Raw genomic sequence first — 24,418 nt, forward strand, 5'->3', positions numbered from 1 at the left:
ATTCCCAGTTCAATTCCCAGTCAGGGCACATGTCTGGTTTGCAGGCCAGGTCCTCAGTAGGGGGCTCTCGAGAGGCAACCACACATTGATGATTCCCTCATTCCCTCCCTGCCCCCCCTCTCTTAAAATCAATCAATCAATAAAATATTCAAAAAGAAATCTGAGAAAAAGTGCACACTATACACAGCAAAATACAGTTGTTTTAAATACTCTAGAGTAGAGATGAGGTGTACTGCACCAATGATGTAGGAAAATGTAGGAAAAAGGAGTGATGATGAATCAACAGAACCATGTCTGAATATTAACACTGAATTACAATTTTCATTTTGCTCTTTAAAGCTGTCAAAATCTAGTCCAGTTCAGTGTCTTCCCAGACTCAAGTGAAAGGAGCTCAACTGGCATTCATTCACTAAAACGTGCTGCTGGCAGCAATGACCCAGACCAGCAATTTTCAGCCAGTGCGCGGCAAGACGTTCTAAAACAGGCACTACCTGACTATTCAGTCCGGGGCACTGACCTCTTTTCCCTTAGACTGTCAAATTTTAAAAAATGACAACAGCCAATACAACAGCAGCCGTCGAAGTGAATGAATCAAAATTATACATACATTTTTTTCAGATTGGCAAAAAATATAACACATTCTTTGGTGTGCTGCATAACTTTAGTAGTTGCCATGAGATTTTACCACAGTTTTTCTGATACTATGAGTATTTAAATTCCATTCAAAAGCTACGCAGCAGGTATAAAAGCTGCAATACTAGAAAAGTCAGAAAAGGCAGAATTAAGTGGAAGAGAATCTCCAGGAAAAGAAACTTTGGTTTACTAGAGGGTAGTTAATAATTACAGATACAAGATATATCTCTACATAGGCCTGGCACCTCCAGTCAGTTAACAGAAAAGACAGAGCTTAATGCTAAACATTAGGACATTATGTATGGGGTGGCGGGGGAGGGGGGCTGATGGTGTGATAATCTGAGGAAAGAGAGGAACGGGGAAGAGAGAGAGCAGAAAAAGAACGGAGGTGGAGAAGAAAAAAGGCAAGGGGTCCCGTTTAGATACCCCTGTCATCCAGCAAAATGGCTCCTTGAGGGCTAAAAAGGGGAAAACAACCGTTTTCTGGGCTTTTATATGACTTCACTACAGCTGCCAAACTATCAGACCACACTGATTTCAAAAGAGAAAAACACTCATAAAGATCATTCAACCAACTCTGCCTATTGAGGCTATAATCATTAGTTATTGTTAGGAAAAAAGAAATCTTGGGAATAAAACCCTTGAATCTCACATCCTCTAATTTGAATATTATCTTTAACATTATAGGAAGAAATCTCACAAATACGTACAATCCAAAATGTTATGATATGACTAAGCATCAGTTTAATATTAAAATTGGAAAGGAACAAAGCAGTAGGTAGAGATACCAGTGAATATAGTTTCAAAATATTAAAAAAGATTTTCTGGTTTATAAATAACCTCATTTTTAAAAATTGTACCCCTATAGGAATTCTAAAGACATTTATGAAATCTGAACAAATAATTCCTTTAAATAAGAACTCTTCATTGTATTAATCACATTCGGCTCCCTTTTTTAAATACAGGGCAACTCTTAGTTCTTTATCTCATTTTAAGAAGGTACAATATAATAAAACATCAAATTTCAATTAATGATACCATTACACAGCTCATTTAATTTTTAAAAACTAACCAACTGGTTTTTAATTTTTTCTTTTTTAAATACTTATTGTTTATGCTATTACAGTTGTCTCACTTCTCCCCCTCCCGCCCCCCCCAGCCCGCCCTCTAATCCCATAATCAATCACCCCGCCATTGCCCATGTCCATGGGTCCTTCGTATATGTTCTCTGTCCAATCCCTTCCCCTTCTTTCTTTTTTGTTAAGAAATATCCTAAATGGCTCTTTTTAATTTAAAGACTTTATTTATTTTTAGAGACAGGGAAGGAAGGGAGAAAGGGAAATATGGATTATGTGAGAGAAGCATAGACTGGCCGCCTCTCTCACGCCCCCAGCCGGGGACCCGGCCCTTCACCCAGGCATGTGCCCGAGCTGGGAATCAAACTTGCGACCCTTTAGTTCTCAGGATGGCACGCAATCCACCGAGCCACACCCGCCAGAGCCCTTCCCCTTCTTTCAATCAGTCCCTTCCTCCCCTATCCCATTTTATAGTTGTCAATATGTTCCACGTTTCTATGCCACTGGTTCTATTTTGCTCATTAGTTGATTTTGTTCATTAGATTCCTCTTTTAAGTGAGAACATGTAAGTTTTCAAAAAGTGATTTTTAGTTTTTCTTAACAATTTCACTACAACAGTTGTATTACCTAAACATTTGTTTAAAAAAATTACGAGCCCATAGATTATGCACTTTAATCTGAAAACCAGATATGGAGCCATATAAATTTAAAAAATAAGCTCAATTTCCACCAGTTGCATACACAAGGTTTTTGGAAGGAAAGTATTGATAAATGCTTATTTCAATTTATTTATATTTTTACTTATTTCAAAAGGATTCAAGAGGACATAGAACATGTGTTTAGAAAATATCTTTCAATGAAATACAGAATGTTTAGCACAGTATCTTAAGCAAAATTGCTTAATTTTGAGATACCAAATTCGCAATTTTGCTAAATACTCTAGAAAGCGGGGGAGGGGGGGAGACTTAAGTTTTCTGCTTCAACACAAATAAGAAAGGAACCCAGTAAGAAAGCAATCAAAGCAAACATGAAAATAATTTTGAAGGTGAAACAGAAGAAATTTATCAAAAAGAAAAAGAGTTAACTTACATATATGTAAATTAAGCTCTAGTTTATTTGCTCTGTGTCCAGTTATCCATTTCAGAAAGGTATTTACATGATTCCTGTAATTAGCTAATCATTATAATCTGTTATAAATGAACTGCATTTTCTTTATTCTATTTTCACATAACTTTTCCAAATCTTCTGACCGTCAATAAAAAAGGTGACTTTATGGGGTATTAGAAAATAAATACGAAGCCTTTATACAGTATCTCAACTAAGCTAAACGTCTGCACTATTCTCAAAAACTAGGAGTATTTTAAGAAAACTTTGCTTTTTATCATTAAGTACAAAATAAATAAAACAATTCTAGAGCTGTCTCAAGTCTAAACACTTCAGATGGTTACTGGGGATATTAGGCCATATCACTTGTGTTAAGTTTAACTAGAGAAGTGTGACTGTCATTATGTATATATAAAATAGAGGGTAGGAGATATTTATCATGGTGTTGTGCTGAAAAAAGTCAATTTCCTACAAACTGAATTATAAATTTAACAATTCCAATTAAAAAACAAAATCTCTTATTCTGAATAGAAAGATTCTAAAGTTTATCTTTTAAAAAACATGTGTGAAAAGCAAAGAAAGTTTGCAGAAGTATAAGATGGAGCTTGCTCTCATCAATTAAAAGAATGGACACCGATACAAGCACTAATAGGTCAATGAAACAGCACTGGGAGCGTTGAAACATACCCAAGTATTCAAAAGAATTTATAATAAATATAATATTTCAAAACTGTGAATTAGTCAAAAAATCATTTAATAAATGATTCTTGGAAAAGTGGCTAAATATTTAGGTGAATCTAAAACTATGACTCTAGATCTCATAGACAAAATATTTTAAAAACCCGAGAAAATTCAAAATACTAAAAAAACACTAACTATGAAGTAATTGGGGGGAATGGAGAAAATATAAAAGCTACGCCTGAGTCAGAAAACATTAGAAGACTTGATTATCTAAAACACGCAGGCACACACACTTTCTCCATGTTAAAAATGTGTACAAAGTTGAACCCCCCCACCCCCTAAAAAAACTGGAAAAAAATTATAATGTAACAAAAACAACATTCGTATCAAAAAGATCAATCCAGCAATAGACTGTAGCACAGGATTATGAGCATGTAACTTACAACTAAATGTAACTACCATAAATGCATGAAAAGCATTCAGTGGAACTAGTAATTAGAGCAATGAAGAAACCAAACAGAAAATAGTAAAAAGCAGGATACTTAGTAAAGGGAAATGGAGACCATCATACAATGTTACCAGGACTATGAATAGATATGACCTTCCTGTTTAACAGCAATTTTCAACCTTTTTCATCTCATGGCACACATAAACTAATTGCGACAATTCTGTGGCACACCAAAAAATTATAATAGATATTTTTTTGCCAATCTGAAAAACAACTGGTATAACTTTGATTCATTCATAATACCCAGCAATTGCTGTGTTGGTTGTTGTCACTTTTTTATTTGACAATCTAAGGAAAAAGAGGTCAGTGCCCCTGACTAAATAGTCAGGTCTTGCATGCTTTAAAAATTCTTGCAGCACACCAGGTGAAATTCAAATGCTGCCAACAGAACCAGTATGTGTCAGTTTCAAATGTGTACTACTTCCAGCCCAGTAATACCTCTTTCAAAAATAAACTAAGGCAGTATCTCTCAAACATGTATGCATATGAATTCATCAGTGTTTGTTAATCTTGATAAATTAAACAGCTTAAATGTCCACCAATAACAACAAATCCATAATTGCACATCAGAATTGAAAATGCCAAGCATCTATGTAAAATGATGCAGAGATCATACATTTATTAACATGCAAAAAATATTCATGATGTTACATGGAAGCCCCCTGTGAGCAGCCAGATATCTTGTTCTTCAATCCTATTTCTAGCACCTAGAACAGTGCCTTGTCCAAAAGAGCTTCCCCAAAATCATACATTAAATACTTGAATACTAAAAGCAGGTTACAGAACAATAATCATAATAAAGTCCCTTCCTCTCTCCTCTTTCCCCAAACAGAAAAATAATTGGAAGGACAGTCACAAAAGGTTGACAAAGTAATGGAGTTTTAGTTGTGTGTTTAACTTTCTTCTTTATTCCTCTCTGTATTCTGTAAATTCCTTATACAGAAGACTTTATTTTTATTTTTATGACTGGAAAAAGTAACAAAATTGTGTTTTAAAAACTCATGTATTTAAAATGAACCCCAGAATGTGTTCAGTGACTACAGCTAACAAACTCCAAAAACTAAACTCAACAACACCCAAGTGGCATGATTTCGTTCATTTTCAAAGAATTATCAGTGTGCCTGTACAGTAGCATCCTCCTCCAATGCCAGGAAAAGCCACGCTATACTCACAAAATGCAGCACTTCCAAGAGAAAAAACATAGTTTTTCTGTAGTAAAAAATGAAAAAAAAACAACCCTAAAAGTAACTAATTTCTTAAAGTCCTCCCCACCTCTTATACACCCTGTTCTAGTTGGTGGTAAAGATAACCATGCACAATCATTTCTTCTCAAACTAGAAACCCAGTGAATCTATATCAGTAATATGACCTATGCGACTCTCGTTTCTTTGTGAAGGGTGATTTCAGTTTCAAGACATTCAAACAATTGAAGTTTCAAAACCAGCCACATACCCCGTGTCATTTCTCATCATCATGTTTTATTCATATACTTTATCACTACTGGAAAGAGCCTTATTCGGACTCTTACATGTCTCTTCCTGCTGGACTGTAGGCTCTGTGAGGGCAGGAATTCTGTCCTGCTCATCACTGTGTTCCCCAGTGAACGGCATGTAATAGGCCTCAAGAAGTATATGTTAAATTAATAATGAAAAGGTGTTAGGGGGGTTAGGGGGACGAGACAAATCTAAACAAGATAATAAGCAAGAAACTGGGGGAGAAAAGGAAAGAAAATCACACTGAAATGGACACACTGACGGGACTCAAGGCCCTAACGCCAGCTCGGAGGTTTGGGGGACATTTTTCAAGGTGGACAGGTGCTTCACACCTATCTGAGGGCAGAGAGCTCTTCTAGGAAGAAGAAAATCCTCAGGGAGGATTCCAGGTGGCTGCGTGCACCTTCCCAGAGGAGTGGAAACGATCATCACCAAAATAGAAATGTGTCCCAGGTCAAGGGGGGGGGGGGGGGGGGGACAACCATACATCTTGGCCCAGATGAAAAATCAAACACAACACACAAACCAAGCAAGCAACCGTCCGCGCGACACGTAAGAAGAGCGTAGTCTCCTTTTCCCTGGCTGTGCCATCGCCTGCAGCCCACAAGCCCCCTCATTCGCCACTTTTCCCTCCAAGGACTCCCCTGCCCCAGCTGGTCCAGGGAGAGGGGGAATGAAGGAAACATTCTGAGAATTACCTCTCTGTACCCCAACCCGAGCCCTACACCCTCCAAAGCGCAATCCCTCCTACCCTCGCCTGTCCCCCACACCCCGCCAAGGGCTCCTCGAGCTGCCCCTCACTCACGTGTAGATGATGGCCATAAAATGCATCAGCCACAGCACCAAGAAGAGGACAAACCCGAAGACGGCCATTCCCTGCAGGGCCAGGTCCAGCAGCGCCATCCCCCGGCCCGGCCCGGCCTGCTCCGGCCGCCGCGGCGGACAGCGCTCCCGCAGGAGGACAGGGTAGGCTCCCGGAGCGGGGGCGCAGGAGGGGAGAAGATAGGGAGAGGAAGGGGCGGAGTGGGGTGGGGACGGAAGGGGCGGGCAGGGCCTGCGCGCCCCCGCCCGCGCGCACTCGCCAGCGCGCTGCGCTGGGCGCGCTCACGATTGCAGGCGCTGCGGTGGTCGGGCTGGGTAGGCGGGGTGGCCGTGTCTCCGCGGTCCGGCTCGCCTTCCTACACCCTCGCGGCCGCCGGTCGGACCCTGCGCGCCTGAGCCCCAGCCGCCGCCGTCCCGCCGCCCCGCCGCCTCGCCTCGGACTCCGTGCCGCAAGCCTCCTACCCAGCTCTGCCGCGGTACCTCCGTAACTAATCGAAACCACCGGCTAGCGCCTCGACTCCCCGGCGCGCCCCTCCCCTCCCGGCCCCCGCCACCACCCCCGCGACTGCGGCGCCCGCCCCTCCGAGGGGCGGTGCGCGCCTCCTCTCTCCCTCCGCCTACCTTGGTCTCCTCGCGCCAGCTGCGTCACGGTCGCTAACAAAACCGTGGGACGCTTTTGTTGGATGCTGGCCGGGCTTTTCCCCAAGCTCCTGTCTCGTTCCACTGCCTACCTAGGGCCCAGGCGCCCAGGGAGGCCAGCGTTGCAGCGGAGGCGGAGTGTGACCCTGTGTCCGCCTGGTATGCCGCCTTCCCTCTGTGCGGCTCTGGACACGACGTTCCAGAAAAAGACACTGGGCTCCAGGCAGACGACCGGGTTGTCTCACAATCCGGCTTCCAACGTTGCTGCATCCGCAGCCACTCCGCCAGGCATTGCTCGGAGCGTCTTAGGCCTTTCCCCAGGCCACGTCCCTGGGCGCAAGGGTTTCCCATCGCGCCCCCCAGCCCCCGGCTTTTAATGCTGTGGAGGTTTGCATCACAACGGACCTGAGAGTAAAATAATCTCCTTGTGTCTCTCTGATCTCCAACAAACTTAGAGATCGTGTGTAACATAAAAGAAATTCTCTAACTCGTAATGTAAAGATTCAGTTACAATTGAACTCCTTTAAGACTACGGTTTATTTGGGTAGGCATGTGTGGCCAGTACCGAATTGAGAAGTGCCCTGCCTGAGTGTAAAACCATGCCCTGGAGGTCCAAGACCACTTCATTAGTAAACTTTATATGGATTATATGTTCAATCAACGATATATTTTATATGTTGGCTTAAATTAAGTAATTTCACTGTTCTTGTTTTACTTTTTAAGCGTAGCTTGCTATTATTTTAATTACTCAGGAGCAATACGGCTCTATAAAGGAAAGAAGTGGCACTCTGGATAGTAAGTTAACTTTGTGTTTACCTTAATTAAAAGTCAGTCCAAGGAGATGTTTTAATCTAGTAGTGAATGTTTCTGTTTGTTTCTTTAGCCTAGATGAGTTTATAGTGTTTCTCGATTGTTTCAGTTTTAGGCAATGTTTATTATTTTAAGTGATTTCCATTTAAATAATCCATGACAGCCTTTAGAGGTTTCAGAATTGAATTCAATTTTGAAAAGTTTATTTTATACTCACAATTTATAATAGTTAATATTGATTAAATGAGCTAGCTCAATCTACAGTTAAATGATAAACTACAATCAGGAAAGAGTTTAAATTAATATCTGTATTGAAAACCAATCATGGTTTCGATGTGCCCATTGTTTTATCAGCTTTAATGTCAGCAAGAAAAAAACAGAGCTTAGAAACCAAACTTCCATTGTTGATTGTTACTGGTTGATAACTTAATGTTATAGCAGGGTAGTGTATTAACATTGAAAAAACATTACAAATGGAAAACTTAAAACCTCACTGTTGCAGTTAATTCAAACACATATTTAAAAAAAACAATTTAAGCCTTTTTAACATTTCTGACATGGAAATGCATCTCATAGTCAATGACATCTTACAATTAATTGGTAGGGTTTTTTTTTTAATCATATATAAAATAATAGTGCATCTGCCCTGGCTGATATGGCTCAGTGGATTGAGTGCCAGCTTGTGAACCAAAGTCTGTTCAATTCCCAGTCCCAACACATGCCTGGTTTTCCGGCCAGGTCCCCAGTTGGAGGACAGTGAGAGGCAACTGATTGATGTACCTCTCACATGACGTTTCTCTCCCTCTCTTCCTGCCTTCCTTCCCCTCTCTGAAAAATAAATAAATAAAATCTTATTAAAAAATAGTGCGTCTTACAATTAATACCCTCATAGCTTTGATGAACTACAATCAATGGCAATTTAAGCATTTTGTTATATGCTGCATTTTTCCAAAACATTTATTGGAATCTTCTAACTAAGGATTTTATGCAGTATGATCAATGACATGGAAAATGAGGCCCAAGAAAGATGAAGAAGCAGATATTAAGAGTTAACAGATTTGCTATAGTTGAACATAATCAGTTGATTAAAGATCAGCTATGTTGTACTTGACCATAGTTAAACTTGGTCTATCCAAACCTCGTTGCTGATTTTAAAGCAGCAACTTCAGAATGTGTAATCCTAACTTTCTAAAGATACCATAAATGTGTAAATGTCTTCCATGCAGTGCAGCAGCATAAGAGTCTAGCAAAGACCCTGTCCACTCATCACACTCTTGGTAATTATCATTGTTTTGATTGCATATCTAAAGGGCCTCTTTTTTAAGAAAACCAATTCCACCAACTTCAGGGCTTCTGGCTTTTTCCAGTGGTAATGCAGTAACATTAGTATATATTAGAAGTCATATAGCTTAAGGAGCAATGTTTTTAGAGGCAAACAAAATCCAAATTTGACTGTCATCTAATGGTCCTCGATGTGGCAGTTTTAAAAACCTAAACAAGAATCCAAAATGTCTGGTTCAAACCAAGTAGTTGGAACACATTTTTGGCTTGAACCAAACCCAAACCAAAATAATTTAATTATAGCTGATTCCAAACCAAAACTGGAATAAAATTGTATGTTCTAGTCCTATGTCCCAGAAAAGAGGAGGAGAAAGCTGTAAGAACACAGGTCTGTAAGTTACTTCAGAGAAACAAAGCAAACTTGAGAAAATTGATACCCTTAGTTACATTGTATCCAGAATGCCTATACTATATTTAAAAGTTCCTGTTACATTTTTACAAGTTAGTAACACTTTCAACAATCAGGTTTCTTGACTTGGGTGATGTCTGAGAAAAAGATCATCTTTAGTGACATTTCTGTATAAATCAAGTTTAAAATGTGATACTGAAAAGCTATGCATGGGAAAAAGACGGAAAGAAATTATACCAAATGATTACGATTATTTGTCTGAAGAATAAAATTTGTTGATTTAAAAAATCTGCCTTTTTATATTGTTTTTATAATGAAAAGTGACTTTCTATTTTACAAAAGTTAATCAATGATGAAAACTGTATAGAAATTTTGCATATTAAAAAAAAATTGTGAGTGGTACATTCCCTGGCCAGGTAGCTCAGTGGTTTAGTGTTGAGCATTGTCCCGATACACCGAGGTTGCAGGTTCTATCCTTGGTCAGGGCACCTATGAGAAGCAACCAATGAATGCATAAATGAATGGAACAACAAATTGGTGTTTCTCTCTCTCTCAAATCAATTTAAAAAATTTTAAAAAACGAGTGGAATGGTCACTGTGGAAGACAGTCTGGTGCCTTGGCTGGGGAGCTCAGTTGGTTAGAGTGTAGTCCCAATACACCAAGGTTGCAGGTTTGATCCCTAGTCAGGGCACATACAAGAAGCAACCATGAATGCATAGTAAGTGGAACAACAAATTGATCTTTCTCTTTCTTTCTCTCTCTCTCTGCCTCTCTCTCTCTCTCTCTCTCTCTCTTTTATTCTCTCTTTCTAAAAATCTATTAAAAAGTTTAAGGAAAAGTAAAAAAAAGACAGTTTGGCAATTACAAAACTAAACCTACTCTTACCATATGATCCAGCAATCACACTCCTTGGTATTTACCAAATGCGTTGAAAACTTATGTTCACACAAAAACCTGCACAAGGGTGTTTATAGCAGCTTTATTCATAATTGCCAAAACTTGGAAGCAACCAAGATGTCCTTCAGTATGTGAACAGATAAGTAAACTCTGGTATGTCCAGACAATAGAGTATTCAGCACTAAGAAAAAAAATGAGGTAGCAAACCATGAAAAGACATGGAGGAAGCTTGAATGCATATTATTAAGTGGGAAAAAAAGCCAATCTGAAAAGCCCACATATTGTGTGATTCCACCTCTATGACATTGAGGAAAAGGCAAAACTATGGAGACAATACAAAGATCTGTGGTTTCCAGGGGGGGAAGGAAAAGACGAATAGGCAGGTTACAGAGGATTTTGGGGACAGTGAAACTATTCTGTTCGTACTAGAAGGGTGGACACATTAAAACCCACAGAGGTACAACACCCAGTGTAAACTATGGACTTTGGGTAATGATAACGTGTCAGTGTAGGTTTATCAGCTGTAACAACACTGCTACAGAATGTTTACAGTGGGGGAAGCTGTGCATGTGGAGGCTATGAGTATATGGTAACTACTTTCTGCTCAGTTTCACTGTGAACCTACAACTGCTCTAAAAAATTAAGTATTTTTGAAAAATTAGTGTGTGCTATGCAGAAAGAAAATTATTGGAAATGTTATATGTCTGGATAACTGAGCTAAGCTAGTTTGTCATTAGACCCCAGGGCTTTGCCCCTTCTGGGCTGGTGATTTCTAACTTTTTTCATTCTGAGGCACATGTAAACTTAATTACTAAAGTTCTACGGCACACCCAAAAATACAGTCTTTGCTGATCTGACCAAAAAAAAAAGTAGGTATAATTTCGATTCATTCATACTGGCTAGCTATTGTGTAGGCTGTTGTTATTTTTTTTATTTGACAATCCAAGGGAAAAGAGGTCAGTGCCCCTGACTGAACAGTCAGGTATTGCATGTTTAAAAAATTCTTGCAGTGCACCAGCCTGCCTGCCTGGTGCACCTGTTGAGAATTCCTGTTCTGGGTCCTCTAATAGTTGTTGAACAAGTGAATAAATTATACTGAGAAAAGTCACTGGGAAAATTGCTCAACTTTCTCCTTTGTTTGCAGATACTTTTAAAATGTTTTTTTTTTCCCTTGTTGAAAAAATACATACTACCGTATCCCCTCATTTATGTTTTAAAATTAGATCACAGAGTTTGTGAGTAACTACATTTTAGCTGCCCTAACCACAACCTGCAGATCCGCTGCAAAGCCCAAGCTCTGCTTCACAGGGCCAACGGCATCTTTCAGTGTCAATGTTGGACATAGTTTCCATGTTTATCATTATTACAAAGACTCATATATAACCATTTTAAAGATCACAGTTCCGCTCCCTCTGGTTAATGCATTGTTATTTTAAAAAGTCAGGTTAACTGTAAATGCTCAGCCCTATAAAAGCGTTTTTAAAAAAATAAGGTTAAAGAAAAAAAGGAGATTCTCCAGAAATTGGGTAAATTTGAAATTTCAAAAGCAAAGTTAGAATTGATCAGAAATTTGTGAGGCTAATACCAAAAGAAGCTATTTAATTCTTGTTCATTTTTTTTTTTTTCCCCACTAAGCATGTTTGAAATTAGAAAAATGTCTCATCTGCTTACCAACTCGGGTGCTTAACTTACAGTAGTTTTATTACCCATGAAATGGTGACTTTGTAAAAAGCCTTCTGATCCTCAGATTCTATGTGACTGTGAATAGCCTTCAAATGTACAAAGGTTCTGGGGAAGCTCAGTTCAAGGCCTGATCTTGATAAACCACTGTTACAGTGTGTTGGTATGTATGGGTGTGGTCCAGGGGAGTGCCCAGAGTTCACTAAAGTTCATTTCATTCACAGCTGTTTTACTTACTCACATCCAAATGACTAATTAAAATATTTTACCTCAGACTCATTTGTCTCTTCCAATTTCATAGTCGATTGGGTTGGAACCCATAGTACGCCAGGTTGACGTACCAGTGTTCATTCTTAAAGCAAACCAAATTATTTAACATATGTCCAAATGTGTCTTGTGTAAATAGCAACTATTTTCTTTTTCAAAATGTTTCTTTAAATTGCTTTACTTTTAGATATTTATGACTCAATTCAATTTATTCAAATTTATAACATTAAAATATTGACGTAGGCAGTGAATGTATGGAAACAAACTTGGTAAGTTTATTGGAAAAGGAGGCTCTGATATTTATTGAACACAAGGACATAAGTGATATGTCAGGCAAATTTTTAAAATATTAACTTGATTTTTGAAAAAGTTATGAAATGTATAACTGGATGCCAAAAAAGTTTAAGTTAACTACTCAGGTGACAGTTCTCATAAGTGAGGGAGCCAGAGTTTGGACCCAGGTCTGTCTGACTCCAAAGTTAATACTCTTTGTATAAGCAAGTACAACATTAAGTTAATTTAATTGATATAGAGTAGATGATCAATCCTCAAAGTTCAGACTGCAAAGTAGATTTGGCTTAGTATTATTTAGTTTGGTAACCAATATTATGTATTAGTCAATTTCACCACCTGAGACATAAGAAGATATATTAAGAATAGATCATATATTTTATGTTAAGTTGCACTGGCAATTTAAATACTTCACTCTCCTTTTACCATATCTTCTGCTTCAGTTAAGAGGAATTTCATGAAATATACTGTCACTTCAAAATGATTCATTTAAAAGAGTAAACAACAAATAGAATTTTAAGAGAAAAGAAAATACCAATAAAATGCTTCTTAGTGTATTCCATAGTATTAATGGCACTATAATTAAAGTGTGCATTTAACTTTTACTATGGAACAAAGGCTGTTGAGAGAATCTGGATCTCCTGAATTTAGGATCTCTACAAAATTTCTTCTATCTTAAGAATGTTTTGTTTTAAGATACAGTGCAGACTCTTGGTTAATCACATGCACTGTGTACATCAAACTGGCTGGGTCTGAATCCCAGTTCTACCATTTCTTGTCTATATGACTTGTGTTGTGAGGACTCAAGTTAATATGCAAAATATTTAGAACAGTTCTAGGCAAATGTAAATTCTATGAAAGTTTTATTATTAACCTCAATAGAGTTCACATTTATTCTAATTTCACATAGAATATTCCCCCTCCATTTCTCCCTTTAGTGTTTCTACCTATAAAAAAATAAAATTAACTATACTTATAAGGATTTTAAAGGAAATCAGTCTCTGTAACAGAAGCATACAACACTCCATGATTTTTGTTTTTACACAAACCAGAATATTCTATAGAAACCATCTTCAAGCTAATATAATTGGTTTAGTCAATTAGAAATAAAAACAATTAGATGACAATTGTGTAGAATAAAAAATATAGTAAAGAGCAAACAAAGATACTTTTATTCCATGAGAAAAATAATTTTTAGGCCTTGAAATAAAATATTCTACACAAGCAAAGAATAAGATTTAAAAAGGTATTTTGTATACTAGGAGCCTCTGACATGTAACAAACAAGTACTGACATTTATTGAATAAGTACTCATATTATTTTTGGTAATAAGTACCTTACAATACTCAGAATAAAATGAATGCATCAGGACATTAGAATTAACAGAAGGCAGAGTTTTCAGAATCTAGTTTACATGACTATACATACATTTTTTGGCTCAGAATTGCTAAAAAAAAAAGCTCATGACATTTGCATGAATGAGTATGAAACTACCAACGAATCTGTGAAGATGACTCCTCCACCCAGTCTAATAATTTTATGATTCAGAAATCATATCAGATTATTTTTAAGCCTTTACTTCATTGTGGGTATAAATTTGAAACATTATCTCAAATGTGAGGAAGCATGAAACAGTACATTGTGCAATTCAAGGAAACAAAAACAACTATTGAGGCGTCTTCTATAGTAAGGTCATCTCTAATTCGATTGCTCATCTTAATTATTTTGAGATCATGTGGGTTTGAGTACCATCATTAATAGTCACTATAAAATGGAAAATATTGAGCAAAATTATTTGAACAGACTGTCAAGATGACAAAGTAAGCAAAATAACAAATCCCAGTTATTTCTTTCCTTTCTTTTTTTTTTAAATCCCTTGACAAACATCAAAAGCAACCCTGTTGGTTCCAGAGCACATTGTCCTCATGGCTTGGGTACAAAGTTAAAAGTGACAATTTTTGTTTCGGTAGAAATTTATGGTTGGCCATTGAAGATAAACACAAAAAGACCATTGTGTTATAACGTCATGTTCAAGAGGCGCAAGGAGGGTTGTTTGGGACTTGGGAATGATTATTTTTCTCTAGAAAAGTCTAGGAAGATTTCATGAGGATGTGCTGGGTTCTGACAGAACAGAGTGAGAGGTTATCAGGTGAAGGGCGAGAGGAAAGCAGGGTGTCTTCTGTGGTTAGTTTTTGAATCTAAGTATTTGAGAGGACTGAACAATCTCGGGGAGCATGCTGGGAGATAGCCAGAACACAGCCTGGGTGGGAAACAGTCGGGGAAGCAGAGACGCTGGTTCATTGCTAAGTTAGCTGATATATAATTGAAGATTTAGTTATATGGAATGTGACCCTATAAATGATTGTCTAAATCAGGACACTTTTGAGAAATAAAAGGGGCACTATTAACAACCAGGCTAGGAGAACGGTGTAAATGGAAACTGTTCTAGGCAAATTAGTCAGCTGGCCCAACACTATTTAAAGGACACAGGAGTGAGGCGAAGCTCACTCAGGGCTCATTTTTCTGAGGTAGTCTTGCCTCTCTTCTTCTATGTCAGTTTTATCTTCATGCTGCCTTCTCTCACGGTTACAAGATGGCTGCTAACAGTTATCTGTATCTAATAGTTTTCCCTTCACATGCAGGAGAAGAAAGTTTTTTTTTTTGTTATTCACAACCACCTAACAAACATCGTAAGCGTTTTTTCCCCCCTTACTGAAATACCCTTGATGCCACTTCTAACTGGCTTAGGGTGTGGCAAGGAAGGCTGCAATGGTCGAGTTGGGGCCCGGGGAAGCTGGTAGTGAAGACATCACACCCAAACGCAGGGTTTATATATTGCTGGATTCAGCTTGCTAGTATTTTGTTGAAGTTTTTATGCCTATAGCCATAAGGGATATTGGTCTATAGTTTTCTTTTAATGTTTTCGGTTTTGGTATTGGTAGTACTGACATTACAGAACATCTGGAAATTTCCTTCTTCTAAATTTTGCAGAGTTTCTGAGGGATTTTTGTAAATTTTTCTTTAAGTATCTGCTGGAATTCACCAGTAAAAACCATTTGGGTTTGGGCTTTTCTTTTGGGTAAGGTTGTTTATTTTTTTAAAAATTCATATTTTGATGTCTTGTTATAGGTCTATTCACATATTTTATTTCTTCTTGAGTCAGTGTAAGTAGTTTGTATAGTTACAAGAAAACTTCTGTTTCATCCAGGTTATCTAATTTGTTGACAAACAGTTATTCATATCATTCTCTTGTAATCTTTTTTATTTCTGTAAACTTGGTAGTAATGTCCCCTCTTTCGTAGCTGATGATAGCATTTTGAGTCTTCTTTTCTCTTGGTCAGTCTAGCTAAATGTTGTCAATTTTGTTGATCTTTTCAGAGTTTCAGCTTCTGATTTCATTGATTTTTCTCTTTTTAAATTCTATATTTCACTTATTTCCACTTTAATTTTTATTATTTTCCTATTTCTGCATACATTAAGTTTAGTTTGCTCTTTTTTCCTACTTTCTTAAGGTAGAAATTTAGATAATGGATTTAAGGTCTTTCCCTTCCCTCCCTTCCTCCCTTTCTCCCTTTCCTCCTTCCTTCTTTCCTTCCTTCCTCCTTCCCTCCCTTCCTCCCTTCCTTCCCTCCCTTCCTTCCTCCCTCCCTCCCTTCCTTCCTTCCTTCCTTCCTTCCTTCCTTCCTTCCTTCCTTCCTTCCTTCCTTCCTTCTTTTTATTGATTCTAGAGATAGAGAAAGAGAGGGAGAGAAACATTGATGCAAGAGAAAAGCATCAGTTGGCTGCCTCTTGCACACACCCTGACTGGAGACCAAACCTGTAACCCAGGATGTACCCTGACTGGGAATCGAACCGTTGACCCTCCAGTTTACAGGAGAATGCCCAGCCAACTGAGCAACATTGGTTAGGGATCTTCTTTTTTAATATAGGTATTTGCAGCTATAAATTTCTTTCCACACATACTGTAAGTTTTGTATTGTTGTAGTTTTGTTCCCATTCACCTCAAGGTATGCAAGTAGGGCTCATGAAAATGTCACTAAGCTAACTGTTCTTACCAAGATTCAGCTATTTTTCTTAAATAAAGGCTCTTCAAATAGTAGGTCTTTGGTTAATTTCCAGAGTTCTGAAAACGTTAATTCTGACAATTTTTGCTAGTGTCCATATTGCTTTTAGTATTTCAAAAAGATAGAATTTAATATTTTTATGTTAACTTTGAATATGTTACTAGAGGACTTAGAAACCAAATAAAGAGATAAAAGGGAAGAACATGATACATTATATCAGTTTTTGCAGAGAAGTACAATAAAATAAATCCTGAAAAATAAGCATTAGCTTTGGCAATAAGAAGGCCATTTTTGACATGGACGGAGTAGTTTCACCTTTTCTGGAGTGGATATAGATGACAGTCTGAGTGTTATAAGGGAGAGCAGAGAAACAGGGAACTACATGAAGGAAGCACGCTGTCTAGGGAGATTTTATTTCCATTAAGGAATGAGATCTCACAGCAAGCTTTTAGACTAATGCAAGTGACCAAGTAGAGAGTAGGGGTGATATAGGAAAATACTAAAATGGAGGTGAATATATGGGATCCAGGTGGCAAATGGCAGTATGGACCCTAATCGATGTTTAGGGCTCCAGAAAAGTGGGACACCAAAAAATAAGAACAATTAATGTTGAAATATTTTACGTTTAATGTTTCTTTAAGGAGTCAATGTGGTCACCGTAGGGGAAATCTTCATGGTTTGGTATTGTTCCTTATTTTGAATTCCATTTGATGAGGGGAGGGGCACTCCCTTTCTAATGTTGGGGGCTTCCAAATGTTGTAATCAAATCCTGGGTGCTCCCCAAATCTGGGACAAGGTATATTGCCCACCAGAAATTCTTAGAGTACCTGTGATGTGGAAGACCCAGTTTAACCAAGTACACAATGAGAATGGTGAAATGTGGATGTTAGGAGACTAAAGCAGAATAAACATCTTTCAGCCTCATGTCCATCCTTTGAAAATGGAAATATAATAGACGTTTATTTTACTCCCTGGGAGAAGCTTTCTCTTGTTTAACTTCCCAGCTCTCCCTCACCTGACTCGTATTGAAGAAATATGAAATAGAACATTAGCAATCTTGTCTCTTAGTTTGGGGGCAGGGGGTGGCTTTCGGTAAACAGTAATAAAAAGATAGGCTTATAAACGCCTAGGGAATTGAGTTCAAAGGTGGAAATTTTCAAAAATTTTACTGTAACTTCATGTTTAAAATTGTGGGCAGATAAGGAGGGCTTAAGATATTTATTTATGTTTTGAAATAGCTGATTTGGATTTTTTTTTCCTTTTGTGCATGTACCTATGAAATTATGCCAGACAAAATGCACAAATCTCAGTTTCTTGTATGCATAAGCCAAACAACTTGACTGTGTCTCAAAGCCATTCTGAAGCATATAACCTTTTTAAAGGGCCACCACATGCAGTTATGCTCAAGGCAACTCAGGATTAATGTCATTCATATTAATACTCCATGGACAGAGAAAACGAAGAGAGATTTTTTAAATGAACCCCACCTCAAATGTACTAAAGAATCTTTGCGGTGGTTCAAGGTTAATTTTGTGAGTACCTTTGAACCCTGACATGGAAGAGCCTAAAGAAATGTGCTGTTTCACATTTCAAATAAAAGACCTAACACTACAACTTCAAGAACTGGAGAAACAACAACAAATAAATCCCAGAGCAAGTAGAAGGAAGGAAATAGTCAAGACTAGAGCAGAACTGAATGACATAGAGACAAAAAGAACAATTCAGAGGATCAACCAATCCAGAAGCTGGTTCTTTGAAAAGATTCATAAAGTTGACAAACCTTTAAGCAGACTCATCAAGAAAAAAAGGGAGAGGACCCAAATTAATCATATCAGAAATGAAAGAGGAGAAATAACAACTGATACCACAGAAATACAAAGGATCGTCAGAAACTACTATGAACAATTATATGCCAAGAAATTTGAAAATCTTGATGAAATGGACAAATTTTTAGAAAAGTATAATCTTCCAACACTGAAGGAGGAAGAAACAGAAAGCTTGAACAGACCGATAACAGTTGGGGAAATTGAAGCAGTCATCAAGAAACTCCCAGCACACAAAAGCCCAGGGCCAGACGGTTTCCCAGGAGAATTTTACAAAACATTTAAGGAAGAGCTAACCCCTGTCCTTCTCAGACTATTCCAAAAAATCCAAGAGGAGGGAAGACTGCCAGACTCCTTCTATGAGGCCAGCATCACCCTGATCCCAAAACCAGATAAAGACCCTACAAAGAAAGAAAACTACAGGCCAATTTCGCTGATGAACATAGATGCTAAAATCCTCAACAAAATATTGGCAAACCGCATCCAGCAATACATTCAAAAGATGATCCATCACGATCAAGTGGGATTCATCCCAGGGATGCAGGGATGGTTCAATATACGCAAATCAGTAAACGTGATACACCACATAAATCAAAGAAAAGACAAAAACCACATGATCATCTCGATAGATGCAGAAAAAGCATTTGACAAGGTACAGCACCCATTTATGATCAAAACACTCAGCAAAATTGGAATAAATGGGGCATTCCTCAACGTAATAAAGGCCATATATGAAAAACCTACAGCCAATATCATACTCAACGGGCAAAAACTGAAAGCTTTCCCACTAAGATCGGGAACACGACAAGGATGTCTGCTCTCACCGCTTCTTTTCAACATCGTATTGGAAGTCCTAGCCACAGCGGTCAGACAAGAGAAAGAGATAAAAGGCATCCTAATAGGAAAGGAGGAAGTAAAACTATCATTGTTTGCAGATGACATGATAGTGTACATAGAGAACCCTGTAGACTCTACCAAAAAACTCCTCAACCTAATAAGTGAATTTGACAAAACAGCAGGATACAAAGTCAACATTCAGAAATCAAAGGCGTTTTTGTACACCAGCAATGCAATAGAAGAAGAAGAAATCAGGAAAAATATACCATTCGATATAGCACGAAAAAAGATAAAGTACCTAGGGATAAATTTAACCAAAGACACAAAAGACCTGTATGCAGAAAACTATACAACATTGAAAAAAGAAATTAAGGAAGACACAAATAAATGGAAGCATATACCGTGCTCATGGATTGGAAGAATTAATATCCTCAAAATGTCCATACTACCCAAAGCAATTTATAGATTCAACGCAATCCCTATTAAGATACCAATGACGTATTTCACAGAAATAGAACAGACATTTCAAAAATTTATATGGAACCATAAACGACCCCGAATAGCCACAGCAATTTTGAGAAAGAAACACAAAGTAGGAGGGATCACAATACCGGAGATCAAACTCTACTACAAAGCCACCATACTCAAAACAATCTGGTACTGGCACAAGAACAGACCCATAGACCAGTGGAACAGAATAGAAAGCCCAGAAATAAGCCCAGGTCTCTATGGACATCTAATATTTGACAAAGGGGGCAGAAGCATAAAATGAAGCAATAACAGCCTCTTCAACAAATGGTGTTGGGAGAGCTGGACGGCTACATGCAAAAAATTGAAATTGGATTATCAGCTGACACCATACACAAAAATAAACTCAAGATGGATAAAAGACTTAAATATAAGTCGCAACACCATCAAACTCCTAGAGGAGAACATCGGCAGGAAACTCTCAGATAGCCCACGCAGCAATTTTTTCACTGATATGTCTCCTAAAGCAAGGGACATAAAGGAAAGAATAAACAAGTGGGACCTCATAAAAATAAGAAGCTTCTGCACGGCAAAAGAAAACATCAGCAAAATGAAAAGGGAGCCAACCGTTTGGGAAAATATATTTGCTAATGATACATCAGATAGAGGTTTGATCTCCAAGATATACAAAGAACTCACTTGACTTTACTCCAAGAAGACAAACAATCCAATCAAAAAATGGGCAAAGGACCTGGGCAGATGCTTTTCTAAGGAGGAGATACAGAGGGCCCAGAGGCATTTGAAAGGATGCTCAGCATCACTAGCCATCAGAGAAATGCAGATCAAAACCACCATGAGGTACCACCTCACACCGGTCAGAATGGCCATCATAAACAGATCCACAAACAACAGGTGCTGGCGAGGCTGTGGAGAAAAGGGAACCCTAGTCCACTGTTGGTGGGAATGCAGACTGGTCCAGCCACTATGGAAAGCAGTGTGGAATTTCCTCAGAAAGCTGAAAATGGAACTGCCTTTTGATCCAGCGATTCCCCTGCTGGGACTATACCCTGAGAACACCAAAACGCCAATACAAAAGAACCTATGCACCCCAATGTTCATAGCAGCACAATTTACAATAGCCAAGTGTTGGAAGCAACCTAAATGCCCATCAGTAGATGATTGGATCAAAAAATTATGGTACATATACACAATGGAATACTACGCAGCAGAAAGAAAAAAGAAGTACTAAACTTTGCGACAGCATGGATGGAACTGGAGAGCATCATGCTAAGCGAAATAAGCCAGGGGGTGAAAGACAAATACCATATGATCTCACCTATAAGCGGAACCTAACCAACAATACAAAGATGCAAGGAAAATATGACCAGCAACACTGAAAGGAAAAGAAATCAACGGAGACAAGAGGGAAGGGGGGGGGGTGCAGGGAAAGGGAAGGGAAGGGGAAAGTCAAGGAACATATAGCAAGGACTCATGGACAAAACCAAAGGGGAAGAGCTGAGGGAGGGAAGGTGGAAGGGGGCAAGGGAAAGAGGTGGGGGGAAGGCAGAGACAAATGTATTTAAAAAGTAAATAAATTAATTAAAAAAAAAAAAAAGGAAATGTGCTGTTTCAAACTGGAGCTTATTACCAAGTCCCCACAGCTGCTGATATTTTCATGACGTAAGCAGTGTTCAGAATCCACACTAAAAATAATAAGAGTTTTAATAATAATTACAATCTGAGGGCCCCAAACAGTGTATTTACAAGGACTGCAGTAAAGGGAAAATCAGTAGTGAGATTATCGCAGATTGTCTTGTACAAGCTCCTTTTTTTTAAATCAACTTTCCAAGCAAACTTTTGTTGAGTCCTGACAGTGTGTAACTAAGAAGGAGCTGCAAAATCGTGAGGAATCATTTCACTCTTCCGTGAGCGGCCTGAGGTGACCTCTGAAAATGGTTTGCTCTTCACTTAACCCAAAACCCCCACAAAATCATGCAACTAGAGAGGTTCAATTCTCCATGCTCGCTTTAAGAACATTCGGGCCATCGAAGGTATGCTTATCTGAAAAGCCACCAAGTAGCTAAAGGATGTTGCTTTGCAGAAGCAATGTGTGTCCTTCCGTTGTTACAATGGTGGAGTTGGTAGGTGTGCGCAGGCCACGCAGTGGGGCTGGAGGCCCAAAAAGAGCGCTGAGTTTTTGCTGCACATGCTTAAAAATTCAGAGAGTGATGCTGAACTTAAGGGTTTGATGTAGGTCCTCTGGTCACAGAGCACATCCAGGTAGACAAAGCTCCCAAGACGCCGCACGCAGCTTGCAGAGCTCACGGGCGCAGTGACCCCGCTGTGAGCGGGCCCTGCCGCACTGGGAGGATCCTCACGGACTGTCCCGAAACCAGAAGAGGAAGCTGCGCAGAGGAACCAGATGCCCCAGAAGAAACTGAAGAGACAAAAACTTATGGCCTGGGAGTAAGTTCAGCAAAAATAAGTGCTAATTAAAGAAAAAATAATAATAAGCGATGAACTGAGGTTAAGCTGCTTCTCAGGAGAGCAAGTCAATCTGGTGTATCCCCAGGGGCAGGCGCTGGAGAGGAGCTCCCTTTGCGCGTAGGAGGATCTTGTCCTCGGAAAGGGGAACGACAGGCAATTACCACCCAGGTCACACATGCAAAATCTGCTCATGCGCGTGCTCATGTTGTTTGGTTTCCACCTACAATGGAAAAAGAAAGACATAAGGTATGTTGCTTAGACACTGACTAAATTAACAAAAACCGGGACTTTCTGTATTGATCCTGAGAAGGATCATTTGCGTGCATGTGAGGAGTTTAGTTTCGATATGAGGAAAAATGTGCATATGATCCTACAAAAAAATACATGATCTTTTAAGTCGGTGAAATTAGTTTTCTGATGACAGCAGCGGCATGACCCACATGACTCAGAGAGTTACGCATTTCTCTTTTTGCTTGATGGCTCACACCGTCGAGTCCAAAGCCACTTGGTTTTCTATTTCTGCCTAGTATTCATTGCGTCTGATTTTTTTAAATTGATTGTTAGAGGTGGGGGCAGTGGTCCATTACGTACCCGCCCACGGTTCGGAGCCAGGCCGCCAGGCAGCGGGCACGCGCGACCCACGTTCGCCCGGAGCCCGCGCGGGTGAGACGTGGGACGGGTTGCTAGGTGCGGTCCTGCCACAGCTTTCCCGAATCCGGCAGCCTCTGGAGCGTGGACAGCCGAGCCATTCGCGCCCTGAAACGGAGTTCGGGGAGCAGAGCGGCCTCTGGGAATAACCAGGTCGGGCAGGGAAGGACCTTTCTGTACTGGAGACTTCTGCTTGGGAGGCGAAGGTAGTGACGAAGCGATGGGTGATAGGAGCACTTCACCTGATATTAGAGAACACCCCAATGCTGAGAAACAGAAAAACCGAGCACTAACTCTGGACGAATGGCAAGAAAAGTGGGTGGACCGCAACACTGCATTTCCTCAAGAACAAGGACACCAGCTATTAAAGAAGCATTTGGATAATTTCCTTAAAGGCGACAATGGCCTGAAATCATTTTTCCCTCTTTTGTGGAAAAGCAGTTGGGATGAAATGGTTTGCAGATCGAGGACACAGCATAGTTGGAGTGGAAATCAGTGAAGCTGGGATACAGGGATTTTTCACCGAGCTGAATCTTTCTTACACAGAAGAGCCAACCGCGGCAATGCCTGGAGCCAAAGTATTCAAGAGTTCTTCAGGGAACATCTCATTGTACTGCTGCAACCTTTTTGATCTTCCCAGAGCAAATATTGGCAAATTTGACAGGATTTGGGAGAGAGGAGCATTAGTTGCTATTAACCCAGGTGATGGTAAACGTTATACAGATATAATACTGTCCCTCATGAGAAAAGGGTTTCAGTACCTCTTGAGCGCTGTTTCTTATGATCCAACTAAACACGCGGGCCCACCTTTTATGTTTCAGATGCTGACATTGAAAGACTGTTTGGTTCTGTACGCAATAATCAGTGTCTTGAGCAGGTAGATGCGTTTGAAAAAGGCTGTAAAAGTTGAGGAATTGGCTACCTTGTTGCAAAGTTATATCTACTTACAGAAAACTAAATGAAACAAATAAAAACGAGTAACGTCAACTTTTTGAGCTTTTGAGCAAATGAAAATTATGCTAAGGCATGAAAATATAATGGATGACCTTTGGAAAAAAATTCATCACATAGTATATCCCAGAAATGTGTATAACTTTTTAGGAAAAAAAATACTAAAATGTTAAAGTTAAAAAAAAAGGGATTTTTAGAAAAAGAGGAAAGGAGAGAGAGAGAAATGTCGATTTGTTGTCCCACTTATTGGTGCATTCATCGGCTGGTCCTTGCGTGTGCCCTGACGCAGGACCCAGACTGCAGCCGCGGGGTATCAGAATGCACTCTGACCGCGAGCGGCCCAGCCAGGGCCTGCCGCCTGGCTTTCTAACTTTTAGATTTATCTCTTTATTCTGGTTCCCCCCACTTCAGAATGAATGCTCTGTTCCATGAATGTGGGAACCCTTTCTGTCTTGTTTACTGCTGTAGCCTCAAAACCTAAAATTATGCCCAACATGACGTAAATATTTATTGACTGAGTAAGTGAATAAACTGATGAATGAACATTG

The 24,418-nt window shown here is 39.2% G+C and overlaps 1 protein-coding gene and 2 pseudogenes across 2 annotated transcripts in view; 2 read left to right on the forward strand and 1 right to left on the reverse strand.

The window, feature by feature from the left end:
• The window catches only part of UGCG (UDP-glucose ceramide glucosyltransferase), a 33,307-nt gene extending 26,838 nt beyond the window's left edge, over window positions 1-6,469 (reverse strand). Inside the window, exon 1 of one of the 2 annotated variants that reach the window (XM_054584523.1) lies at window positions 6,301-6,469. In XM_054584523.1, coding sequence (XP_054440498.1) covers window positions 6,301-6,398 — 98 coding nt within the window. In that variant the 5' untranslated portion in view covers window positions 6,399-6,469. The remainder of the gene's footprint in view (window positions 1-6,300) is intronic. The other variant, XM_054584522.1, reaches the window with a different exon arrangement.
• A 15,296-nt stretch (window positions 6,470-21,765) lies between these two features.
• LOC129079641 (60S ribosomal protein L17-like) lies at window positions 21,766-22,254 on the forward strand (annotated as a pseudogene).
• Window positions 22,255-23,139: 885 nt separating this feature from the next.
• On the forward strand, window positions 23,140-23,877 carry LOC129079497 (thiopurine S-methyltransferase-like; annotated as a pseudogene).
• Window positions 23,878-24,418: the final 541 nt, after the last annotated feature.

This window comes from Pteronotus mesoamericanus, unplaced genomic scaffold (assembly GCF_021234165.1).
Source record: "Pteronotus mesoamericanus isolate MK-2021 breed Mesoamerican mustached bat unplaced genomic scaffold, CSHL_Meso_final contig_78, whole genome shotgun sequence".
Classification (NCBI taxonomy): Eukaryota; Metazoa; Chordata; class Mammalia; order Chiroptera; family Mormoopidae; genus Pteronotus; species Pteronotus mesoamericanus.